Below are 23,742 nucleotides of genomic sequence, written 5' to 3'. Positions count from 1 at the left end.
AAGAAGATAACAATTGATTTTTAATTAAGGGCCAAAGCAAGTAATCAGTCTGCCTATAGAATGGTCAACATTTTTAATGAACAGTGCCAAGTAAGGATTTGTAGTTTTCTTGAAGAGTCTACACATATGGAATATAAGGGAGAGAGAAGAGAAAAAGAAAGAAGGACGGCAGGGGGAGAAGGAGGAGGGGAGGAAAAGGTAGCACACAATTATGTGTTTTTATTGCAGACTGTTAGTTCAGGAGTTCAGAGAAGGTAGAGAGCAATCAAACCTCTCAGGGAACTAAGCAGAGGAGGCATCAAAGAGGAAGCAGAACCCAAGCCTCCTCAAGTAAGTAGGATGTGGGTAGACAGAGAGTACAATGCAGGTGAAGGCAGCATCCTAAGCTATGACAATTTGGCTCTTTGGAGAAATTGCCAGATGTTATCTCTGGGGCAAAAAAAGGCACAAAAACCTAGGATCTATCCTAGAATACAGACTCAGAAAGATACCTCAGGGAAGCCCAGAGAAGATCCAATTTATTTCTTGCTTTCTTTGTATAATGGACTTGGAGAAATCTTGGCACTTTGGATCCCTGAGGCCTTTGGGCTGACTCCATGAGTGTGGAAAGCAGAATCAGTATACTTACGAGATCGGTCAGTCTTGAAGGGGCAGTTTCAGAGGAAGTAAGAAAGGAATCTAGGCTCTTTGCTTTCTCTCGAACAGTTGTAAATCTATCAGATGAAGTTTGAATGGATTCCTGACTGTTCCAGCATGAGGTAGAACCTGTTTTAATCTGAAATGTGATACTTTCAAGGCAGTCTTTATACCGACTGGCAGCTGAAGAACTTGACCCTGTTGTAGAAAAGAGGGCAATTAGTTTCTGAATCCTCTACATTATTTAAAAACAAAACCACAAAACTATGTATCTATACCAGGGATTCTCCAAGTTGTTAATAACTAAAATAATCACAGATATGAGATATAGCTTCTCAAAGTATAAAAACAATGACAGTCTCTAAATTTGGCCATCCAAAGAAAGGGAGATTATTTGAACCACAAATATACTGGAACTAAGGACACCAGAGAGAGGCTATGTGATGCTGGCCATTGAGGTTGCAAGACTCAAAACTATGTGTGTTTACTCATATGTGGAACTTGAGAAACTCAGCAGAAGACCATGAGGGAAGGGAAGGAGAAAAACTAGTTTCAAACAGAGAGGGAGGCAAACCATAAGAGACTCTTAAATACAACAAACTGAGGGTTGATGGGGGGTGGGGAAGGGGGGAAATGGGTGATGAGCATTTAGGACACTTGTGGGATGAGCACTGGGTGTTGTATGTAAGTGATGAATCATAGGAATCTACCTGAAAAACCAAGAGCACACTGTATATACACTGTATGTTAGCTAACTTGACAGTAAATTATATATTTAAAAAATTTAAAAATAAGAAGTGTTTAATAAAAAAAAAAAACTGTGTGTTTAAGCACAAGATAGGTTTTAAGTAGTGCTAGAGTACAAAGTACAGTTTGCATTTGCCTGTCTCTACCACTAAAGTAAAAAAACTCTTTAGAGCTGCTTATAACCAGCACCACCAACCCCTACCTGGCCCCCCATGGGATTATCCCCTTCAACTTTGGTGCTAAGGAGACACCTCTACACTGAGGAAACACCTGGCAGTCTTTTCTCACAGCCTGGCTTCCCAAAGCCAATGGAGCAGGGGCTGTTAGTTCTTCTCCCCAAACACTTCTCCCGCAGTGATTACCTGGGCTGAGTGGAGTGCTGACACTTGTAGGTGCATGGTTTATTTTGGGTGTTTTGCATGAGACTTCTTTAAAGGAACCATCTCGTTCATAGGAAATACTAGACAGGTCTTGAATGTCTGTCAGTGATCTAAGAAATTTAAAGTACAAAGTAATTAGGAGAAGATGTTTAGAAAAATCAAACAATATTTTCCTGAGGGGTGCTTTTTAAGGATGCTCTTGACAACAATCTTTACTTGGCAGCAGACCAGAATTAGAGACTATCTTAGAATATCTGGTCTCTAAAGAGAATCTCAGAGAATATCCTAAAAAGAGTACTAACTTTAAACATATCTCAGCAGCTAAAAATAAAACTATTTCCATAGATGAAGGTATATTTACATGGAAAACAGATTTCATTTACCTCCAGTATAAACTTATTAATATCATCATCATCATCATCATATTTCCTTGATTGTAAGATGCTATTAATTTAGATCATATCGTTAACAGCTTTTTGGTGAAAGAAGAAACACGCTCACATTAAATGTATGAATAAAAACGGGAGGAATATATTTTCCCACAAATAAGGAAATTCCTCATTTTTCCCTAAAACCAAGACTTTACACAGCATCCTTAGGCAACCCTTTGGTGGCCCTACATGTCTTTCTCTTTCAGCTCCTTTGGTGATTCCTTTAATGTCTCCTCTTGTTCACCTTCAGTACTGTAGGAGAGAAAATGAGAAAATTATATGAATCCCTAGTCAGTAGAGTGCACTAACCTGGTACAATGGACCAGTTTGTCAGCCCAGTGTAAGAAGCAGCAGAAAGGGTGCTAAATCAAAAATAGAAAGTTGGTGGGAATGCAAGCTGGTACAGCCACTCTGGAAAACAGTATGGAGGTTCCTCAAAAAACTAAAAACAACTACCCTATGACCCAGCAATTGCACTACTAGGTATTTATCCTAGTAGCAAATACTAGGGGGATACAGGTGTGCTGTTTCGAAAGGACATATGCACCCCCATGTTTATAGCACCACTATCAACAATAGCCAAAGTATGGAAAGAGGCCAAATGTCCATTGATGGATGAATGGATAAAGAAGGTGTGGTATATATATACAATGAAGTATTACTCGACAATCAAAAAGAATGAAATCTTGCCATTTGCAGCTACGTGGATAGAACTGGAGGGTATTATGCTAAGTGAAATTAGTCAGAAAAAGACAAAAATCATATGATTTCACTTGTATGAGGACTTTAAGAGACAAAACAGATAAACATAAGGGAAGGGAAACAAAAATAATATAAAAACAGGGAGGGGGACAAAACAGAAGAGACTCATAAATATGGAGAACAAACAGGGTTATTGGAGGGGTTGTGGGAGGGCAGATGGGCTAAATGGGTAAGAGGCACTAAGGAATCTACTCCTGAAATCATTGTTGCACTATATGCTAACTAATTTGGATGTAAATTTTAAAAAATAAAAAATAAAATTAAAAAAAAAAAAATTGGAAGTTGGTTCTGGTCCTGGCTCTGCTACTGATTAGCCATATGTTTTCAGGCATGTCTGGGCCTTACTCTGGGCCTCAGTCTCCTTTCAGCCCATCTGAAATCAGCTGATGATACTACATGACAGTGAGCAAGTTCCTGAGGAAATCAATGGATCGCAGGAAATTTGCTGGGGATGGAGGCTGGAGCAAAGGGCACAGTGGTGGGGCCTTATCAGCTGTGAGACAACGTCCTACATGGAACATCAGGTGGGGCCAAGAAAGACTTATGCCAAAAAACGGCCAGAAAAGAATACTGAAGACAAACTTGACCTTTTTCTACTTTAATAGGTAGGATTCAATTTCAATATCCACTAAATATAAACTATAAGCTCCCATGCGAAATCCTTCCATATGTTTTCATATTTTTAATCTTTGCAACAATCCTGAGACCAAAGGTACAAAGGAAAGAACATGGGTTTTGGATTGAGTTATGACTTTATTAATTCTGTTCACTAGAGTATTTGTTTCTCCTTTCAAGTATACAAGTACAACAGCACTTTTTGGCCCTCCTAATTTATATAAATGGCTACCTCACTTGTTTTAACCAGTGAAGCATAAGCAAAAGTGATGTGAGTCACTTTGGGCAGAAACCTTAAGGATAGTGCACAACTCATGTTCCCTTTCCTGCCTCAGCAATCAAGGAAGCACAAGGATGGAGTCTCCCTAAGCCTGGATCTTGGATAGAAGGTAATAGAGCACTGCACACTCCTGGCCAACCCATGGTGGACTTGGAGCATGAGCAAAAAATAAATGTTTGCTGTTTTAAGCCATGAAAATCTGGAGGTTGTTTGTTATATAGCATAACCTAGCCTATCCTGACCACTTACTAACCATTTGCTAACTTACGGTTAGCCACTTACTAACTGCGACCTTAGAAAAAATACTTAAAACTCTCAGAACTTTGCTTTCCTTATTTGCAAAATGGAGATGCCAGTATGTGCCTCACAGGGCTGAATATGGTAGTTACTTAGGAAACACCAGCTGTAATTATTATAGGTAAGGAAATTGAGACCTAGAGAGAGGGAAAGTAAAATGAATGTTGTTGTGTCAGGTACTTTACCTCTATTATTAGTATTTTTAATTAAACTTTTTATTTTGAGGTAACTGAATATTCACATGACGTTTAAAGAAACACACTTGACCCAAGTTTCCCTGAATGGTAGTATCTTGCAAATCTACAGAACAACCAAGATATCAACACTGATACAGTCAAGATACAGAACATTTCTACCACCACAGGGATCCCCTTAGGCTGCCCCTTTTATAGGCATGTCTACTTCCCTCCTACTCCTTACCTCTTCCCTATCCCCTGGAAACCACTCATTTGTTCTTTATTTCTATAATCTTATCATTTCAAGAATGCCATATAAGTGGAATCATATAGTAAATAACTTTGAGGGATTGTGCTTTCCATCCAGCACAATTCTCTGGAGATTTATCCAGGTTGTTGAAGGTATCAATAGTTCATTCTTTTTTACTGCTGAGAAGTATTCCATAGTATGGATGTACCAGTCTGTTAAATCATTCACTTGTTAGACAATGTTTGGGTTTCCAGTTTTTGGCTATTACAAATAAAGTTGCTATAAACATTCATGTATGTGTTTTTTTTTTTTTTTAATTTTCAAATGTTTATTTATTTTTGAGGGACCAAGACAGAGCTCAAGTCGGGAAGGGGCAGAGAGAGAGAGGGAGACACAGTATTTGAAACAGGCTCCAGGCTCTGAGCTGTCAGCACAGAGCCCCACGTGGGGCTCGAATTCCGGAATGGTGAGATCATGACCTAGGCTGAAGTCGGAAGCTCAACGGACTAAACCACACAGGCGCCCCTCATGTATATGTTTTTATGTGAACGTAAGTCTTCATTCCTCTGCAAAGAATGCCAGGAGTTATAAGGATTCTTATTCCTAATTTTATAAATGGGGAAATAGAAGAGAGGAGTTGAGAAACTTAACCAAGGTCATAGGGATAGGAAAGGCAGAGTCAGGATCTGAATACAGATAATGACTCCTTTTCACGATCCCTCACAATCCTGCTGAAAAAGTCCTAAGAAAGTTAAATTCCCCAAAGTAAATTTTTATAATGCGGTGACAAATATATTTGAAGACAAGCAATATATAAATATGGGACATTATCAACATTTAACGTTACTTCTGTGAGTCTGAAACTGTGACTAAAATACTAGCACATACATTCGTATAGGTTGGAATTGAGACCTGGTCAAAATCTCAGCATTCCTTCCAAGGCTTTTTCTCATTTGGAACTTTTCTTCACCTGAAAGAACAAAGTAAATGCATCTTTTTTACTGAATTTTTACCAACTCAAATTATTGTTTTCATTTTCTAGAATTTCCCTTGGTCTGGTTCAGAATGAGAAATAATCTGGATAAACAAAGTACTTCCTAATTGGGTTTGGATTGAGTGCTATAGGAGAGGTTTTTGCTCTGAAAGTTTATTTTCCTTGCTCAGAGGAAGTAACTATATTCTGACACTCAAAATACAATCAAGCCATTTACTGGCCTCTCAGTTATAACAGCACAGTTATTTCTGGAGACAAATGTTGTTTTGTCTTTTCAGGAAGGCAAACTGACCTGGTTCCTGTCAACAGACACCAGGGGGCGTTGAAACCAAGAACTGTTTGTTCACTAAAGATTCCAAATAGAAAAGACCATTAGCTGGGCATTCCCAGAGTGCTGAGCCTCTTGGCCATCATACTCCACTTAAAGAATGGGGGTGGGGGGGCTTGAGTACTAAGGAGCTAATTCAACTATCTTCCGTTCTTTTTTTTAAGTTTATTTATTTTGAGAGAGAGAGAGAGACAGAGAGACAGTGTGAGTGAGGGAGGGGCAGAGAGAGAGACAGACAGAAAATCCCAAGCAGGCACGGCACTGACAGCACGGAGCAGCCCAACATGGGGCTTGAACTCATGAAACTGTGAGATCATGCCCTGAGCCGAAACCAAGAGTCAGATGCCTAACTGGCTGAGCCACCCAGGTGCACCTCTTCTGTTCTTCTTGATATCAAGTATCCAAAGTTACTCCCCACCAGTTCTCAGGTTAGATACTATGCAGACCTCTGGGCAGACAGGCCACTATTCATTATTCTTCCCACCAGTGTACTGCTTTGTTTATAGAGAAGGGGACAGGCAGAGCAGCCTGCCCTCTCGGCAAATGCTCATGATCCCAAGGCCATTTCTTAGAGCAAGTAGTATGGTGGATGATGGGGAGGCTCACCAAAACAGTGTCACCTTTAGCAGGTACCAAGGAGGTCTGAAACGTCATTAGAGAAGCATGAGGGCTCTTCTTCCTGTGACCCTCTTTCAAATACCTAGGAGGCATAAAGCCCTAGAAAGCATTAAGGAATTCCTAATAAGCACCATTACAGCTGGAAAAAAACTTAAGAGATTTTGCAGTCTGACCCTCTCCTTTACTTTATACAAAGAGAGAATGGAGCCCTGGGGTGAAATGATCATGCATGAAAAAAAAAATCAGTGGCAAAACTGGGCTTGGAACCTGGCATGTGTCCGATTTTTACCTGTGGCATCGCCTGGTGTGGAAGGGGTGTATGTCAGAGCCCTAGTGGAAAAGGAGGAAGAGAAGGGTGAAAGCGGGACATGAGTGGAAATCAGAGGTTTCTTCGTGTACTTCAGATGTCTGTATCAAAGTAGCCCTGGATTTCTGACCTACCTGCCCCACAACTTCTCTATCCCACTCAACCTTCTTCTAAACAGAAGTGAAATGGCTATGTGCAGGTCAGGCTCACACAGAAAGTAACTGCGGGCAGAGGCCACATGAAAGAAGTGGGTGACCCAAGATCCAGGTCTGGAGACTTTTAATACACGTTTTCCTGAGAATTTAACTATTCATCTAAAAGCCTACTGCTTAAGATGCTGTCAACTGTGACAGGGGCATGAATCAGGTTAGAGATAGAAACCAGAGTATATAGCAGGAGGAAGGCAGTAAGTTCAGAATCCAAGCCCACCTTGTCTGGGTTCAGAATGTTGAGACATGACTGAAAATAGCTACATGGCTCAGTAGATAGGTAACTCTGACTTTAAAATAGACAGTTGTAGGGATGTCTGGGTGGCTCAGTCGGTTGAATGACCGACTTCGGCTCAGGTCATGATCTCACGGCTTGTGAGTTCGAGCCCCACGTCAGGCTCTGTGTTAACAGCCCAGAGCCTGGAGCCTGCTTCTGATTCTGTGTCTCCCTCTCTCTCCGCCCCTCCCCCACTCATGCTCTGTCTCTCTCTGTCTCAGGAATAAATAAACATTAAAAACAATTTTTTTAAATAGACAGTTGTAGGGGCACCTGGGTGGCTCAGTGGGTTAAGCATCCGACTCTTCATTTCGACTCAGGTCATGATCTCACAGTTCATGGGTTCAGGCCCCACGCTGGGCTCTGTGCTGACAGTATGGAGCCTGCTTGGAATTCTCTCTCTCTCTCCCTTGTTCTCTGGCCCCCCCGCCACTTGTGCTCTCTCTCTCCCTCTCTCCAATAAACTTTAAAATAGACAGTTGTATACCTTAAAAGAGTAAAAGTACACAATTTTTAAAATGTCTGTATCAGAATCAGTGGTTGACTTCTATCTTATCTTGTGCCACACCCGGGTTGCTGATTCAAGGTTAACTTCCCATGTAATGGAAAGCAGTTGCTGAGTTATACAGAACCCAAGGCCTCCCGAGGGAAGGATGTTATGTTGACTATGCACTATAGGCTTTTATTAACTCTTTGCCAAGATTCTAAGCAAGCAAAGGAAAATGACAGTCAAACTCTGCCTCTTAGGGTGAAGGACATGAAAAGCTAGTTCTAGTTTTTGTTACATCAATAACCAGTTATACAGCCTGGGTCAATCCCTCAGGTCAGCTCAGTGAATATAACCAAGCACCTGCTATGTGCCACAAAGGGGCCAGAAATCTAATGAAAGGCTGGGAAGGCGGGGGAAGCAGCAGCAACCACTAAACATATGCTATAAGGATGCAAGGGGAAGTACAGAAAACATGATATGCGGATGTTATGAGGCTGGTGAGGAGCAGGAGATTCATTCTAATGAGGAGAAATCACAAAGCCTAGGTTTCCTCATCTGTAAAATCAAAGGCCTGGAGGAGGTTATCTCTAAGGACTGTTCCAGCTTTAAAGATATGTCATCCAACAGAAAGTAAAGGCAAGTGAAAAGGAATCTGCCTTAAGAGCTTATTACCAGAACCTCGAGGTTGGGCAAATGCATCTCGTATTCCTTCAAAGACTTCTTCTATAGGACTTGAAGTCTACAAAAGAATAAAAGAGCAAAGAAAGAAGGGTCACTGGAGGCCGTCATATCATCAAAAGTAGAGGGAGAACTTCTTGATGTTCTTAAACCTTGAAAATCTTCCTAAGGTTCCTGCATCTTTTATAGAAAAAGAATAAACCTGCTTCGAAGACAGTAAGTGCTCATTTGTACTTACTCAATTGTTGTCCTCCTCAACAAGCCCTCCCCAGCCCCCACTGTGAGGAAGAACTGTGTGACTTTTCCCTTCTTTATATTATCCCCTCCACTCCCCCAACCTTCCCACAAAGATGTTTTGATTCCTAGGACTTTTATCAGAAAAGCTAGAAAGTTGGAAAAATGGCCCAGACTGCAAAGCTACTTTCTGGGGGGTGAGAAGTCAGAACACTGGTTCGAGAGGTGACAGTGACTGGGAAGAAGCCCACAGGGGTCTTCTGGAGGACCCATAATGTTCTGCTTCTTGATCTGGTTGGTTACATGAATGTGTTCAAGTCTGGGAAAGTCAATAGGTTGTACACTTAAGAGCTGTGTACTTTCCTCTATGTTACACTTTATACGTATATGTATACATAATATGTGTATATGTACTGTATATCTTTTTATTAAAGATTTTCTTAACATGCCAGTCTGCTCACATTAAAAGCCAGAATAGCTGAAGGATTAACAATAGAAAACTGTTATCAGAAGTGCAGAAGAGTGGAAGTGATGCTTTTGTTGCATCACTGAATTCCTGCCAGTCAAATATTGTGTTTGAGATCTACAATCCTCCCTTTCCTCTACCCCACCTTCCATAGTGGTAAAAGGTCCAAAAAATGGTAGGTCAGTAGAAGGTGAGGTAGAAATTATATAAATAAATAAATAAATAAATAAATAAATAAATAAATAAACAAACAAGTATGTAAGAAAATGTAAGGAGCTTCATTTTATAAATGAAAATACTCTGTACAAATAGATGTTTGCAAAAGTTGGGCAGGTTCCCAAGAAAGCCCCATGCACTGCACAGCCCCACATTCATGCTAAGCCCTGGCCTCTAATCCTGGCTCTCTTGCCACTAAAGCTTGGCAGGCCAGGGCTAATTCCCTACATCTGTGGATCACCACTTCTTCACACAGAGGAATAACAGCAGGCCTTCTTCTCTTCCCCACAGGAAGGATATGTGAATTAGGTAACATGAAGAAAAGTGTTTTTAAAAAAAGTACCAAGTGCTGTACAAATACAGGAACCACAGTTTTGGGAGAAACTGCATATGACTTTCCATTCTCACAAATCTTATTTTTCAGATGTCTTTTCAAAACACATGAAAACACTAAGTCGAAATTAGATGCTTTTATGTGTAAGCTATTTTTCTCAATAAAAATAATTTAAAAGAAATAAGGCAATAGAGAAAGCTGAAAAGTACTTTACCCTAAACTGTGGTTTTTTACCTCTAGAGCTAAGTTTTCTTGAGCAGTTGAAGAATGAAAATATTCATAGTCTGGAGTTAAAAATTCATCTGTTACATCCTCAGAAGACTCTGGTGAACAAGTTGATTGCATGGACTGATCCTATTAATAATGTAGGAAATCACTTTTAGGTCGGTGTTCATTGTAAACAAATCCCTTTATAGTTGGATTCAGTGTTAATAACGGGGTTATCTAAAATCACTAGGGCCACCCCCCCACACCTGCTTGCACCACCTGCCTCTGCCTTCCTTCCCCACAGCAAGCTGTGAACCCTTGCAGCAAGTGAGGCAAATGAAAATCCTGGGACTCATCGTCCTCATCTGTACAATGGAAGGGGAGGGAGTTAGGTGACCTTTCTGCTCTGAAATTCTAAGAAGAAAGGCCCTAGACAACTCAAGCTGGCACTGAGTTTGAACACCCACAGACGCAGTCCGTGTGTTGGCATCGTCTTCCAGATGAGGAAGCTGAGGCCACTCAAAAATAAGGAGTCCCGTGGGCACTACAGCTTAAAAGTGAAGGAGTATAATGTTAAAAATAGCAATGCAATCTCAATAATAAAAATAAAACTTGAAGATTCAAAAGTAACAGCTATTTCTTCACCATCTCCATTCCACCCCTTCCTTTTCTGCTTATTTCTCCATGTTCAGGCCCTGATCACCACATGCACAGGCAACTAACTAGCTTCTTTCCACACCTTCAATGATCCCTTTGCAGAGGTTTTATGATTTATTTCCTTGGATGCTGCTTTTGCCACATGCTTCCTCTTCCTGCACACTTGGCAGCTGCTCCCCTTCACCTCTTGTATCAAATTGAAACTTCTCAGACAAGCCTGGCCTCACATACCTTCCCCGCTTCCCTGACAGACCTGCTTCTCCAGCCAAGCCAGTATGCTTAACATGGCCTATCCTTCCAGCCCCCATGTGAGAAAAAGAATAAATTGTCCTAAATTGTCCTGTGGGTGGTTTGTGTGCCGTGATTAAATATAATAGTATGTTCTTTGAAAGATCTCAAATGTTATCACAATTGTATTTTTATATTATTTCATTTTCAGTTGCTGTTTATATTCTTTAAGTGACTGTGTCCTCCTATCACAATGATAACACACTCTGGTTCCTTAGCCTGGCTGGACTGTGGCCCAATTACATACCTCAAGGATGTGTTATGATGCAGGGCTACAGCCTCAATGCACAGATCCTGCTGAGGTGCAGTTGCCAGGCAGAAACACATTCCTTCTACTGAGAGCTGAATTTGGGTCTCAGAGGACACTCTAGGTGAAGAAGGCCCTCTCATCACAACCCTGGCCTTGCTCTTCCTACTCCAATTGGACCTCAGTCACCTGCTGGGCCATGAGCTTTGATACCTGACCTCACACTGTGATTCCAGAGTGGGTCTCATCATCTACGCAGCTAGAAAGAAAGCTCAAGAGTTTCCAGAATCTGACACTTGTCTGTGTTCCACCCAAGCCCCAAGATACACAATGCTTTGAGTTGAACTGACCCAAACAGTACTTAGGCAGGGAGAAAATACTTTTCCATTCATGTGAAGCACATACTCCAACAAAAAAGAACTACTATAGATATTATTTCAATGTCATAATATATAACAACAACTCAGTTCTACTTTATTAGGTCCTTGGGTTCAACCTGGCTCTGCAGGCCATATTACTTACACTGTAAGATTTCTCAATGACCACAGATGCGTCAGAACTTGCTTGAAAGACTTCACTATGCTCTGGATACACATTTTTGCTGGGAGACAGGTGCCTGATACCTAATGATTATAACACAACCAGGGCCATAGTCATTCCATGATATTCAGATGGCATGGAAGGGAAGAGGAGTGGCAGGAGAGAAGAGATCTGTGAATATTCTGCCAAGGATGGCCATGTCCCATATGTCAGGTTCAGTCCAGAAAGTGGAGACTGTAAGTTTGGCCTGGCCCCAACACGTGGTCCTGTATCATCAGTCCTTTGGCCCACCCATTCAAGGGGGATGCTTGATAAGGAACAGATTCTAAATACCAAAAGACCTCAAGCCAGTAGGTTTTCTACCTAACATAAATGAAAATTTTAGATGTACCTTTCTTTGATTTGTAAACAACTGTGAAATAATATTCCATGCCCTGATTGCATGCAAATTACCAGGTAGAAATGCATAGCCTTCAGTTTTAACCTGCAAATCTACAAAGTGATGACAGTCAATGCCATTTGTCTCTAGATTCCTCTAGCACAGAATCTCTAGGAGCCAGTGAAGTTTTTCTGGCTGAAAATGCAAAGAAATGGGCAGTAGGGAATGGCCATCTACTACTGTACTCAGATAAAAAAAAAAAAAAAAAAAAAAGGTTCAATTCCTTGCCAGGTTAGAGCCAACAACAAGGTCATGGTATACAGATTATTTTTCTCCCTTTGAGCAAATGGTCTGCTCCAGTAACAGAAAAACTCACAAATTTCTGGATTTTCTTTACCTACAGGAAGGACAATGGAATCAAAAGGGTATGCTGTTTTCCCCTGGAATTCAGGGATCCCAGATATATGGGAAAGGGGAGAAGACCAAGCAAAGGACATATTCCAGGATGCTTACTTATATTTGAGAGCTAATAACTTGATAGAGCTCAACCATCCCAATTCCTCCAACTGCACTTACTGTTGAAGCTTTGAGGTCCAGGCTGTTTGCCATACTGGTCACTGTCACAGTCACTGTTACCCATTTTGTTACATTTGCCATTTTCTCTTGACTCATCATTTTCCCTGGGATACTCTACAGTGCACTGCCAACCCACTTTCTCAGGGTCCCCAAGCGGGGGCTGCAGCAGGGAATCAGGCTCATCTTTAGCTTCATCCTCTAAAGTCGCACTACTCTGAGGATGCCATGGTGGTACTGCCAGCTGCCCGGTGGCTGCTCTCTCTGCCATTTCTTTCACCTCCACTGGAGAGAAAGTAGCATTTAAAACAGAACTGTGAACATTGGAGACAAAAGTTTTTGCTTCTTGAAGAGCTACAAAATACTTTTAAAGTTCATATTATCACAGTAATTGCCTTTTTAGAACTGCATCATCCTTAGCTTGCGCTTTTTGGTTCGAAGGGGAGGAGAGAAAAGAAGTGATAACAGGGAAGGACAGAATTTCAGTTAATTTCTGAATTCTGGAGTAGAAGGTAGCAGAAAACTTGTAGACAGACCTTCCTGCTATGAAGATTTTACAAGAAAATAACATCTGCAGCCTGTAGAAACTAGTGGAAAGGATTCTATTTGAGTTTGTCTAGCCTCTCTGGACTATGCTGAGTTCACATTTTGGGAGTGTGTATATATGTGTGTGCTTATGTGCATGTGTCTTCATTCCAAATGTTCTATACTTTTGCTAATGTCATTTAACATTAGTATTAAAACACATAGACATCGTACCCTTTTAAAGATAAAACTGATACGAAAGGAAAATGCCCACAAGGTATATCCAAGTGACACTGAATGTTCTTTAATAATGAATGTTATATATTAAATTTCTATATCGTGTACTGTTTTTGCTATAGTTGTTATGTAATATGCATCAGTATATATACATATGTATATATATATTAGTATTATAATCATCAGTATTATATACTGATATATATAGTATATACTATATATATATATATATAGTGATATATATATAGTATATATATATAATGGAAATATTCCTATAAAGTCTAGAAATGAAAAAAGTTTTTTCCAGAAAAAAAAAATCACTGAACAAAACAGTATACACAGTGGTGGACTTGATAATCTCTTTTCTTTGGACTAGTAACACAAAATATGTTCATTTAAACAATGTTAAAAGACATAGGTTATCTTTCCTGACTAGATGGTAAAAAAAGAAAGAAGAAAGAAAAAAGCATTTCTCTTCTGTAATTTGTAGTCAGAAAGGCCTTGCTTTTATTTTTTTAATGTATTTTTTTAAGTTTATTTATTTTGAGAGAGAGAAAGAGAGAGAGAGGGAGAGAAGCAGAGAGAAAGGGAAAGACAGAGTCCTAAGAAGTCAGCATGGAGCCTGACAGGGCTTGAACTCACAAGCCGTGAGATCATGACCTGAGCCCAAATCAAGAGTCAGACACTTAACCAACAGAGCCACCCAGGCACCCCAGAAAGCCTTGCTTTTAAACTGGAACGATCCAACAGTAGAAAAGAATGTGGGAGGCTGGTGCAATACAGGCTGTGTACTCAGAGATAACAAGCAGGTTAGAAATATACTTTAAATTTCATTTTGCCCAACAGAACTTAGGATGTTTTACTCACATTTCCATTTTAAGTGTACCTCTCCATCATCTTCGTTATTTCTTAACTTTGTATGACAGATTTCAGAAGACACAGATTCCACACTGATCCTAAATTATATAAAGGGGTGGGGGTGGGGGGACAGTGTAGACACAAATATAGTAGTTTGCTCAAGTTCCTGACACAACCCTGAGCCCTGCAGCTCCAGCCCACCCGGACCATCCTCTCCTCTCAGAACCATTCCTGGGGTTGCACTGACTCCTGCCTGCCACCAGAGAGTGTCAGACTCCCCAGCGTTCTGACAGCAAGACTCCTTACCTAGCAGAGGCCTGGCCAGGGCTGGATGACACCAGAGGTCCCTTCAGGTGGCTTGGCACAGGGAAAAGTATACTATTAAGATGAGTCAACTTGGTTCGGGCACTAGACTCTTTAGGCCTTCCCTGGCTAGGAAATGAAAGGACTGGGCTAGAAGACCTCTGAGGTTTTTTTCAGTTTCCAAATTCAGATTACATGATTCTAAAAGTACTCTTGAAAATTTTTCAGAGGTAGAAGAAACCCCACAATTGAAACACAGTTTCAGTAGACAGACTTCTAGTCCCTGAGCTATTGCAGAGCCCCCGACCCCAACAATGCCACAGAACACAGGTGATGGTTCAGTAACTGTTCCTACCCTTTGTTCAGAATTCTTTTATAACAGGCCCACCTGCATATCAGTGATAGCACAATAACTAACATTTGTAAGCATGGTCTTAAGGCACCAGGGAACCTGAAGAACATTCAGAGATCTTCAGCTTAGTTTCACTGAGTTCCAGACCCTACCCACCACTAATTAGCTGCCTGCCTTTGGCACACTTTAATCTCTCTGTACAAAGGTTTCCTCATCTGAAAAACAAGGGAATCTCTTTTCCTCTACACAGCCATGATTATATATGTATCTTATCATCTATTAAACTAACCCTTTGAAAATGTGTGACTTGTGGCATATATATGAATTCCTTGTTATCCTGAATGCCCTACTTCCCTGCTGGACCAGAAAGCAGAGAGACTGAATTAGAAAGGTCAAATCTGATTGGCTTCTTTAAAGAGCAATCTGACAGCAGCTATCAAGTTATCTTTAAAATGTTTAAACCCTTCACCTAGTAACCCTGCTTCTGGCAATCCATCAAGGACATAATTCCAAAGTGCAGAAACAGTTGCACTGACAAGTCGCTGTGGCCCAATATATTCAAAATGGACAAAAAAAAAATAACACAACCTAAAATTCAACAATGGGGGAAATCCAACAATTATGAGTTCACAGAAGGTTTTCCAATAATGTGAGATAATGCTGTTGTTCTAATGTAAGGGGAAAAATCAGGATATAAAAGTACCTATATATGTTTACATGTAATTATAATTTTATATCTAAAAAAAGATATAAAAAGACTAGGTGGATTGGCAGCAAAATGTCAAACTTTTCTTTGGTCTGTTTTTTTGTGTTTTGGGGGGAACACGGTGAACAGGGGCTTTGATTTACCACCTAATGCCTATACGGTCACCGCATCTGCTTCTCTCAATGATGTGAGCTCTAACCCTTTTGGTGCCAGTTAGTTGGTTCTCCAGTAATTCTCCTTGTAAAGGTAACATACACTGAACTAAGATGTCTGGGTATTCTCCTTGATACTCCCTTAGTGAACACATTTACCAACATGAAAGGAACAGCAAACTCTTGTTGCTAGTCTCAAATCAACACTGGGAGAGAAACAAAAAGTTACTTCTTTCCAGGAGAACTGACTTCAAAACCATGGATTAAAATCATTTAACCACAGAAAAGAAAAACTGAAACTGATGGACTAGTCTATCTTGAAACACACTTATTGGCCCTTTAATAATCGGCCCTTTAATAATTTTGCCCCTATGCAAAATAAAATGTTTTACATAAGTTCTTAAAAACTCACTGTACACATATGCTCTCCTTCCTGTGATTTGTGCTGAAGCCAATTCATTTCATTGATTTGGCTGGAAATCAGAAGCTGCATGGTTAACAGTTGTATTGTTCAACCCTGCTCCGACGTCAGGGATGTTTATTTTGAACAACCCTGGTTTCCAAACAGTTTGGTTTCTGGAGCACTGGCAAATGGGGTACCTGGCATCTCTTTTTATAAGAAAAACAATTTTGGCAGCTTTGGAAAGGCAAGGTGCTTTGCTTTTGATAAATGATGAATTCTGTCTGATTAACCTGCCAGGTCCTTTACCTTTGATGTTTTCTCCTACAAGTTCCCATTACATAGCTCCTTCCACTCATTCAAAGGAGAAAACCTGCCAATATCTGTTTCTGTGTTACTGTTTTTCATCACTCACAGTCTCTTTGTGACAAGACACATGAAGATCATTAAGTGGTTTTGGGGTCACATGAGAGTCTAAGAACAAAATGTTAACCCACCTGCTGGTATTTGGGCTCCTGTTTCTTTCCAAACTGTGCTTGGCTCCTTGAGAGGGCTGCGATTGTTCACTTGTGCCCTGTTTTCCAGGTCCACTAAAAGTTGGCAGCTTAAAAAGAGTAGACATGTTTCAGTGCTTTGATGAAGGAATTCCTCTTCTCTTCACTCTCACATTCTATTTTTCAAGCCATTCTTGCTAAATGTGCAGAAGTAATTGAACCTACTAAGATGATTTCCCTTTTCATGTTTCATAACTAATAACTCATATATTGCGTGGAGGTCTTTACATAGAGAAGCTGGCCCCCAAGAACCCAATCCAGACTGGGAGCAAGTGAAGAATAAGCAGACAAAACAGACATCAAAAATCCCAAAACTTTCCCCTATATTATTATTATTCTTTTTTTTTATTTTTGGGACAGAGAGAGACAAAGCATGAATGGGGGAGGGGCAGAGAGAGAGGGAGACACAGAATCGGAAACAGGCTCCAGGCTCTGAGCCATCAGCCCATAGCCTGATGCGGGGCTCGAACTCACGGACCGCGAGATCGTGACCTGGCTGAAGTCGGACGCTTAAGCGACTGCGCCACCCAGGCGCCCCAATTTCCCCTATATTATTATTGAGGCAGCAAGCTTTGTGGCAGGAAACCAGGGCCCTGGGTTCTAGTCAAACCCTTACTCAGAATAACCTAAGAAAGTCTTGTGCTTCAGTTTCCTCATCCATAAAACTGGGATGTAGTATCTATCTGAGTCCACCAGTGAGGATGCTATGAAAATAAAGCACACTAAAATAAAAGCTACAATACTTTGGAAATAGAAGTAAATTAAATCACAGGCACCTGTATGGCTCAGTCAGTTGAGTGTCCGACTCTTGATTTCAGCTCAGGTCATGATCCCAGGGTCGTGAGATCCAGCCCTGCCTCAGGCTCCACACGGAGCCTGCTTAAGATTCTCTGTGTCTGTCTCTCCCTCTGCCCTTCTCCCCCACTCATGTTCTCTAACAAAAAAAAAAAAAAAAAAAAGGTAAATTAAACACTGTATATTTTATCCCAAAGAGAGAATTTTGGATCTGCTCATTCCAAGTTTAACAAACTTAGTTCATTGTACTTCCTAACCTTCGGCAAATTGAGACAACAGATGTGGTATTTTGGGATGACATCAAGATGCCTAAAAGTGAGAGGATGCGCAAAAATGATCATAAGCTCCCTAAACTATGAGCTCCAGAGGACTCTGTGTGGGGGAGAAGATTTCTTAGCAGGGGCTAAGGGCAACAACTTTATCATGGAGCATCAAGTAACAGATGTTCTAAGAAATGTCATGGTCACCAAGGAAAGATTAGAATATATTCAAAATAAGTACTTAGGATAATGGGAAGTTTGTAATGTTTTCATTTAGTATGATTAAAAATTTAAGAACTGATAAATTAATGGATTTCAATTAACTGAAAAATCCATTTAGACGGAAATGCCTTATTCCCTGATTATGCTAGAAAAGCAGGGTAGATTTTTTAAAGAAAAATTCAATATGGTACAATTGTTTTATCCATAGTCATATGTATTAGTAGATGGTTTTCAATGAGGCTTGCCATGAATTCCTTCCCTTGTTGTCCACACTGCCACAAGATAGCTGGAACCTATTTCCCTCCTCTTAAGTCTGGGCTGGCCTTGCGGCTTTGACCAACAGAAAGTAGCAGCAGTAATACTGTCCTAGGGCTGGGACTAGTTTTTAAAGAGGCTTAGCAGTTTCAGCTTTCACTTGGGAAGGCAGCTGCCATGCTGTAGAGAAGCTTGGATGAGATTATTTATTGGATGATGAGAAGCCAAGTGCAGAGAGGGGCCGCTTGGAGGAGGCCAAGGCACCAGGCATGTCAATGAGGCCTTGAACCTTCTTGCCTATCCCAGCCTTCAGCTGAATACAGTCAAGAGAGTGATCCCAGCCCATGCCACACAGAGAGAATCACCAGGTAAGCCCTGTCATATTCCTGACCCACAGAATTGTGAGAAATAAATTATTGTTTTAAGCCACGAAGTTCGGGTTTTTGTTGCTGTTATTACATAGTGATAAATAACCAAAACATAACATACAAGGAACCTTTTTATTATTATTATTTGAGAGAGAGAGAGACAGAGAGAGAGAGAGAGAGATGGCTGGCAGGGGAGGTGGATGAGGGAGGGGGGGTAGGAGAGAGAAGGAGGGGAGGAGAGGAGAGAGGGAGTGAGAGAGTGAGAGAAAGAGAGAGAGAGCAAGAAGAGAATCTTAAGTAGGCTCCACGCTCAGCATGGAGCCTGACAGAGGGCTCAATCCCATGACCCTGGGATCATGACCTGAGCCAAAACCAACAGTAGGATGCTCAACAAACTGAGCTACCCAGGCGCCCCAAGAAAACTTATTTCTAATAGTTTTCTAATAAATTTGAAATTTCAATATAAACAGAAATTAGAGTCTAAGTAAGTTCTTTGTGCCTTCTTTTTATACAAAAAAAAAAAAAAAAATGCCAACACTTTTGCAAATGTTTTAAGTGAGGACTGAAGTCTGACACTCAGCAGGGCACAGTGAAAGAACACTAAACTAGGAGTGAAGAACTCTGCCCCTAATCAGTTGTGGGCCTTGGCAGTAGTGTAGTAAGGTGGGGGGGGGGGGGTGGCGAGGGGAGCTGTCTGCCCTGTGCAGGCAATTAAAGGATGTACTACAAGTAGAGAATTTTTAAACTATAATAAAACCCACTAAAAAAAGCTGGCCAGCTTTTTATCACTGCAGGCCAGCAATTCTAAATAATTTCAGTAAAAAGTCCTCCTTCTAAATGAGGCTGACCTCTCCTACCTCAACCCCACCTCTGTAACACCTGGACATTAGGAAGTTTAAGGCACTGAACTTGAGCTTCATACTCTGTAAAATGATGGGGTTGATCCATCTCTAAAATCCTGGTTCAAGAGACAGCTAGCATTCCATGTGTGAACTTGTTCAGACTCATTCATTTATTCATTCCCTCAGTGACCATTTGCCAAGTACCTACTATGTGCTAGGCACCCTTGCTAGGACACAGAATGAGTAAGACACAGACCCTGTCCTTAAGGAGCTCATGGAAGAGCTACAACCTCACTAAGCCTCAAGCTACACCTGCCAAGCCAGCTCCCATGGTATCTTCTCACCTCCTTTGAGGTGTCTTCTTTGATGACCAGGTCCATCTGTCCCATACTGGGGCTACTCATAGGTAGAGTCTGTGGCTCATGCATCATCATATCCCAGAGTCTAATGCATAGCCTCTGGCTCTATAAATGTTTATTGAATGAGTGAGTAAATGAATGACTAAACAATTTAGAATGGGGATTAATACCTGCCCAAGATACCATATTTAGTAAGTTGAACCACGTATAATTGTCAATACTTGAATATTTTGACCTATAAGACAGCAATTTCAAATAGTTCAATCTGATGCATGGATTACAAAGAACATGGGCTGTATGTTGGGTTTGGAATGAGAGATGAAGAGTATCTACCTTGGAATTCCATCCTAGAGGCCTTATTTCCCAAAGCCAAGAGGACCCCACTATGAGTTGGTTGTATTTAGGTTAGTCCTTGCACATGGATTAGGGGCTATGCTGAATCATGTTCCAGATCCTGCTCACGCTGCCCTGCCTCCCACTTAGCTGTACCTGATGGCTCTTCTCTGACTGATCCCCAGTGCTTTCTTCAGAGACTCGGATGACAGGTTTCCAGCCACAGTCACTTCTTTTCCTGGACCTTTTGCCAAAATGTCCTCCTTGAAAGTCTCTCACCATGGAAGATCTTGTCAGGGTTTGGCAATTGCCACTGGTGTCCAGCTGCTGGCCTCTCGGCAGCTGCATGACAGGTGGAACATAGGTGGAAGCTGGGGGGCCCAAGGCTGAAGGTGAGTCATAAATGTTTGTAAACTCTCTTGAAGAAGCCCACAAAGACCTGTACTCCTCCTGCTCCTTTTGTATCATCTCAAGTTTATCAATTCTCTGTTCAGTATTCCTCAGCAAATCGGCATTCTGGTACATTAATGTCTGTGAAATCTTCAGATTCAGCACACACTTACTGATGTACTCCTCGGTCATGCGCCTATTGCTCCCATTGCCCTTGGCTTCTCTGGCTAGCTCAGGTAGGCTGGGTGAACTAAGAGAACCATTTTGCCAATCCCAGTCCTCAAAGGAGAGCTCTGTGTCAGCTTCTGAAGAGCTCTCGTCCTCATCATAAAAACAGCATGCTTCTCTCTCCATCTTTTCCAACTCTTCTTCCATGGACTTTAGTTCATCTGCTTGGCTTGGTCCAGCTCCCACAACAGATGAATCAGCTCCTGGGGGCTCCTCCTTCGTGTTATCTCCCCTGTCCAGGCAGCCTGAGTAGATTTCATTGATTTCAAAGCTGCAGAGGCTAGCCTGACCTGGGCTGGGCCCCCTGGCGTCCTCTTCCATCACAGAGCAGGCAGGAGAAGCAGCATCTCGGTTCTGAGTTTCCTTGGCCATCAGACCTGGATCTAGGACCTGAGGATCTGGTGTTGCTTTCTCAGTGGGTGAATGAAGCCGACTGCCTGCTGGAAAGAGTGGCAACATGCAACTGATTAAAGTGATCACATGCAGCAACTTAGCAGCCTTAGCATGTTGCTCCAGCAATATGAGAATGGAGAAAGAAACTTTTTAGTTTCCCATTCCCTTCCCAGGTGTGGAAGACTACAAGATACACTCCCAGGAGGTGAGGGAGTATTTCTAAGAGATGAAAATTCCCATTTTGACATGAGTTGAGGTAGAAAATTGGGGAGGGGTCAAACCCTGGGGAAAATGTTCTAAGCTTAAGTTACAATGTGTTCAAAACATGCCTAACTATCAGGACATGCAAATTACAGGCCCCTGAATCTTAAAAACTAAATTCATAGCTTTCTTTACACACACAGGAGTTTGAATATTCATGTCAAAGTTATGCTCTTGGTGAGCATCTGATAAAAGTAGCCAAGACACTGCCCGAGAAGCCACTACATAATGGGAAGAATAATTAATTCAAAAAATACCACTAGAACTGATCACCCATCACCTCTGGTTGATGGTATACAGCTCGCAGAGAATGGGATGGAGGAGCCAAAGTAATGAAAGCTTGTTGGAGGTCATTCTGGAGGCCTCCAGCCCTGTCCAAAGAGAGGCAGAAAGAATGGTCACTTGGCCTGGATTCCAGCTCTCTAGTAAGTTCTGAAATCCTGAGCAAGCCATAACCTCTCTCAACTTTAGTGTTCTCATCTGGAATATGAGGATATTAAGCCAGATGACTGCAAGGTCCTTTTCAGCTCTGCATTCTAAGATTTCTTTTTTTTTTTTAACGTTTATTCATTTTTGAGAGACAGAACAGAGCACGAGCGGGGAAGAAGCAGAAAGAGAGGGGGACAGAATCCAAAAGCAGGTTCCAAGCTCTGAGCTGTCAGCACAGAGCCCAATGCGGGGCTCAAACTCACTGACTGCAAGATCATGACCTGAGCTGAAGTCAGACACTCAACCGACTGAGCCACCTAAGTGCCCCTAAGATTTCTAAATGTACGAACAAAGCTATAAAACTATATGAAAAGCTTGGAGGGAAACACCAAAATATTAACAAATTATTTCTAAGTGGCAGAATTAAAATAAGTAATTTTCTTCTTTGTATGATTTCAAGTTTTCTATAATGAGCAGATAATAGTTTTAAATATAAAAATCACCATTTTGGGGGATGCCTGGCTGGCTCAGTCAGTTAAGCATCTGACTCTTGATTTTGGCTCAGGTCATAATCTCACAGTTCATAATATTGAGTCCTATGTTGGGCTCTGCCTGCTTGAGATTCTCTCTCTCCCTCTCTCTCAAAATGAAATTAACTTTTTAAAAAATCACCGTTTTTATTTGTGAAGCAATTAAATAAATTCCTAAGAATAATCATACTAGAAATAAACTGGCTGTTACTGCTTAGTTCTGGAGCCAAAAATATTTAACTTAGTAATTTCAAGGATCTTGATTTTTCTTGAAGGCATCAATCTTTTCCCAGTATAAGTGATGTGTACAGTCTGGAGGAGTTGATTAGTTGTAGCCTGCAACTCTTGGAACCCATTCATGTCAATTAATGCTTAACCTGTGGGTTAAGGCCATACCTGTTTCCTTTAGCTCTTTTATTTCCAGGTTAGGGGTCTCTTTCAAATGTTCTGACATCAGTCCTAGACAAACATTGACATCAGGATGGAGTTCATATCTCTGCATCTTGGGGCTCTCAGTTGGCTGAGTTCTCTGGGCTCCGAGAAAATCCTATAATAAGGGAAATATCATCAAGGACATATTTGCAATTATCTGAATGTCACTAGTATTTTTTAAGCAGGTCTAGGTATCAAATAAACTTCTTCTTCCTGTTGGGTAGACTGACTGTAATCCAAATTAGCTAATTCATTGTTATTACCAATATATATTTTTTTAATTTTAGAGAGAGAGCGTGAGCAGGAGTGAGGGGCAGAGGGTGAGACGGGGGGGAATCTTAATCTCCGTTCAGCAAGGAGCCCGACATGGGGCTCTATCCCATGACCCTGGGATCATGACCTGAGCCAAATCGAGAGTCAGACGTTCAACCAACTGAGCCACCCAGGCACCCCTAATATTTTTTAAACAGTAACAATAGCTTCCAGTCACTGAATAGCATTATGTGCCTACAGGATACCTCTACTATGTGCCAACCTTCTCCAGCCCCCCTCATCAATTTCCTGCTGCTCTAACCAAGTGAAGCAGCTAGCAGCTCCTTTTCTTGGGAGCACAGAAAGGATATGATGAAATGAGGATTTCCAAAACTTCTTTCAACTAGCTTCTTCCTCGTCTCTAACCCCCTATGCCTCTGTGACGAGTAAGCAGAAATAAAGTCCTAACAGCTTCAGAGCTTACCTTTAAGTCGTTCTTCAAAATGTACCGGATATCTTGAAGGTTCATAGTTCGGTCTTTCTGCTTGACCTGGATGCCTGACTTAACAATATCATAATAAGGTTTTGGAAGCCTTACATCAGCTTCTAAATAATTTCCCAAGACTATGGCTTCTTTAATAACTGAGCCATCTAAGCCATTCCAGGGTATGTTATCTGGTAAAGAAAAAG

At 41.2% G+C, this 23,742-nt stretch overlaps 1 protein-coding gene across 5 annotated transcripts in view; it reads right to left on the bottom strand.

Moving 5' to 3' along the window:
* The window catches only part of TEX14 (testis expressed 14, intercellular bridge forming factor), a 121,331-nt gene that overhangs the window by 15,164 nt on the left and 82,425 nt on the right, over positions 1–23,742 (bottom strand). For 3 of the 5 annotated variants that reach the window (XR_006714856.1, XM_045488219.1, XM_045488215.1), the window contains exons 12-24: positions 23,537–23,727; positions 22,765–22,915; positions 20,294–21,195; positions 16,647–16,753; positions 14,246–14,334; positions 12,620–12,901; positions 11,647–11,747; positions 9,960–10,079; positions 8,470–8,536; positions 5,463–5,544; positions 2,384–2,446; positions 1,746–1,873; positions 629–834 (exon numbers count right to left, since the gene is read on the bottom strand). Coding sequence is in view for 4 of the 5 variants with exons in the window: in XM_045488219.1 (XP_045344175.1) it covers positions 629–834; positions 1,746–1,873; positions 2,384–2,446; positions 5,463–5,544; positions 8,470–8,536; positions 9,960–10,079; positions 11,647–11,747; positions 12,620–12,901; positions 14,246–14,334; positions 16,647–16,753; positions 20,294–21,195; positions 22,765–22,915; positions 23,537–23,727 (2,489 nt within the window). In the remaining variant the exon portion in view is untranslated. The remainder of the gene's footprint in view (positions 1–628; positions 835–1,745; positions 1,874–2,383; positions 2,447–5,462; positions 5,545–8,469; positions 8,537–9,959; positions 10,080–11,646; positions 11,748–12,619; positions 12,902–14,245; positions 14,335–16,646; positions 16,754–20,293; positions 21,196–22,764; positions 22,916–23,536; positions 23,728–23,742) is intronic. The other 2 variants (XM_045488216.1, XM_045488218.1) reach the window with 2 other exon arrangements.

This window comes from Leopardus geoffroyi, chromosome E1, assembly GCF_018350155.1.
Source record: "Leopardus geoffroyi isolate Oge1 chromosome E1, O.geoffroyi_Oge1_pat1.0, whole genome shotgun sequence".
Classification (NCBI taxonomy): Eukaryota; Metazoa; Chordata; class Mammalia; order Carnivora; family Felidae; genus Leopardus; species Leopardus geoffroyi.
Note: the sequence above shows the minus strand (reverse complement) of the source record. Positions and strands in the feature narration are given on the sequence as shown.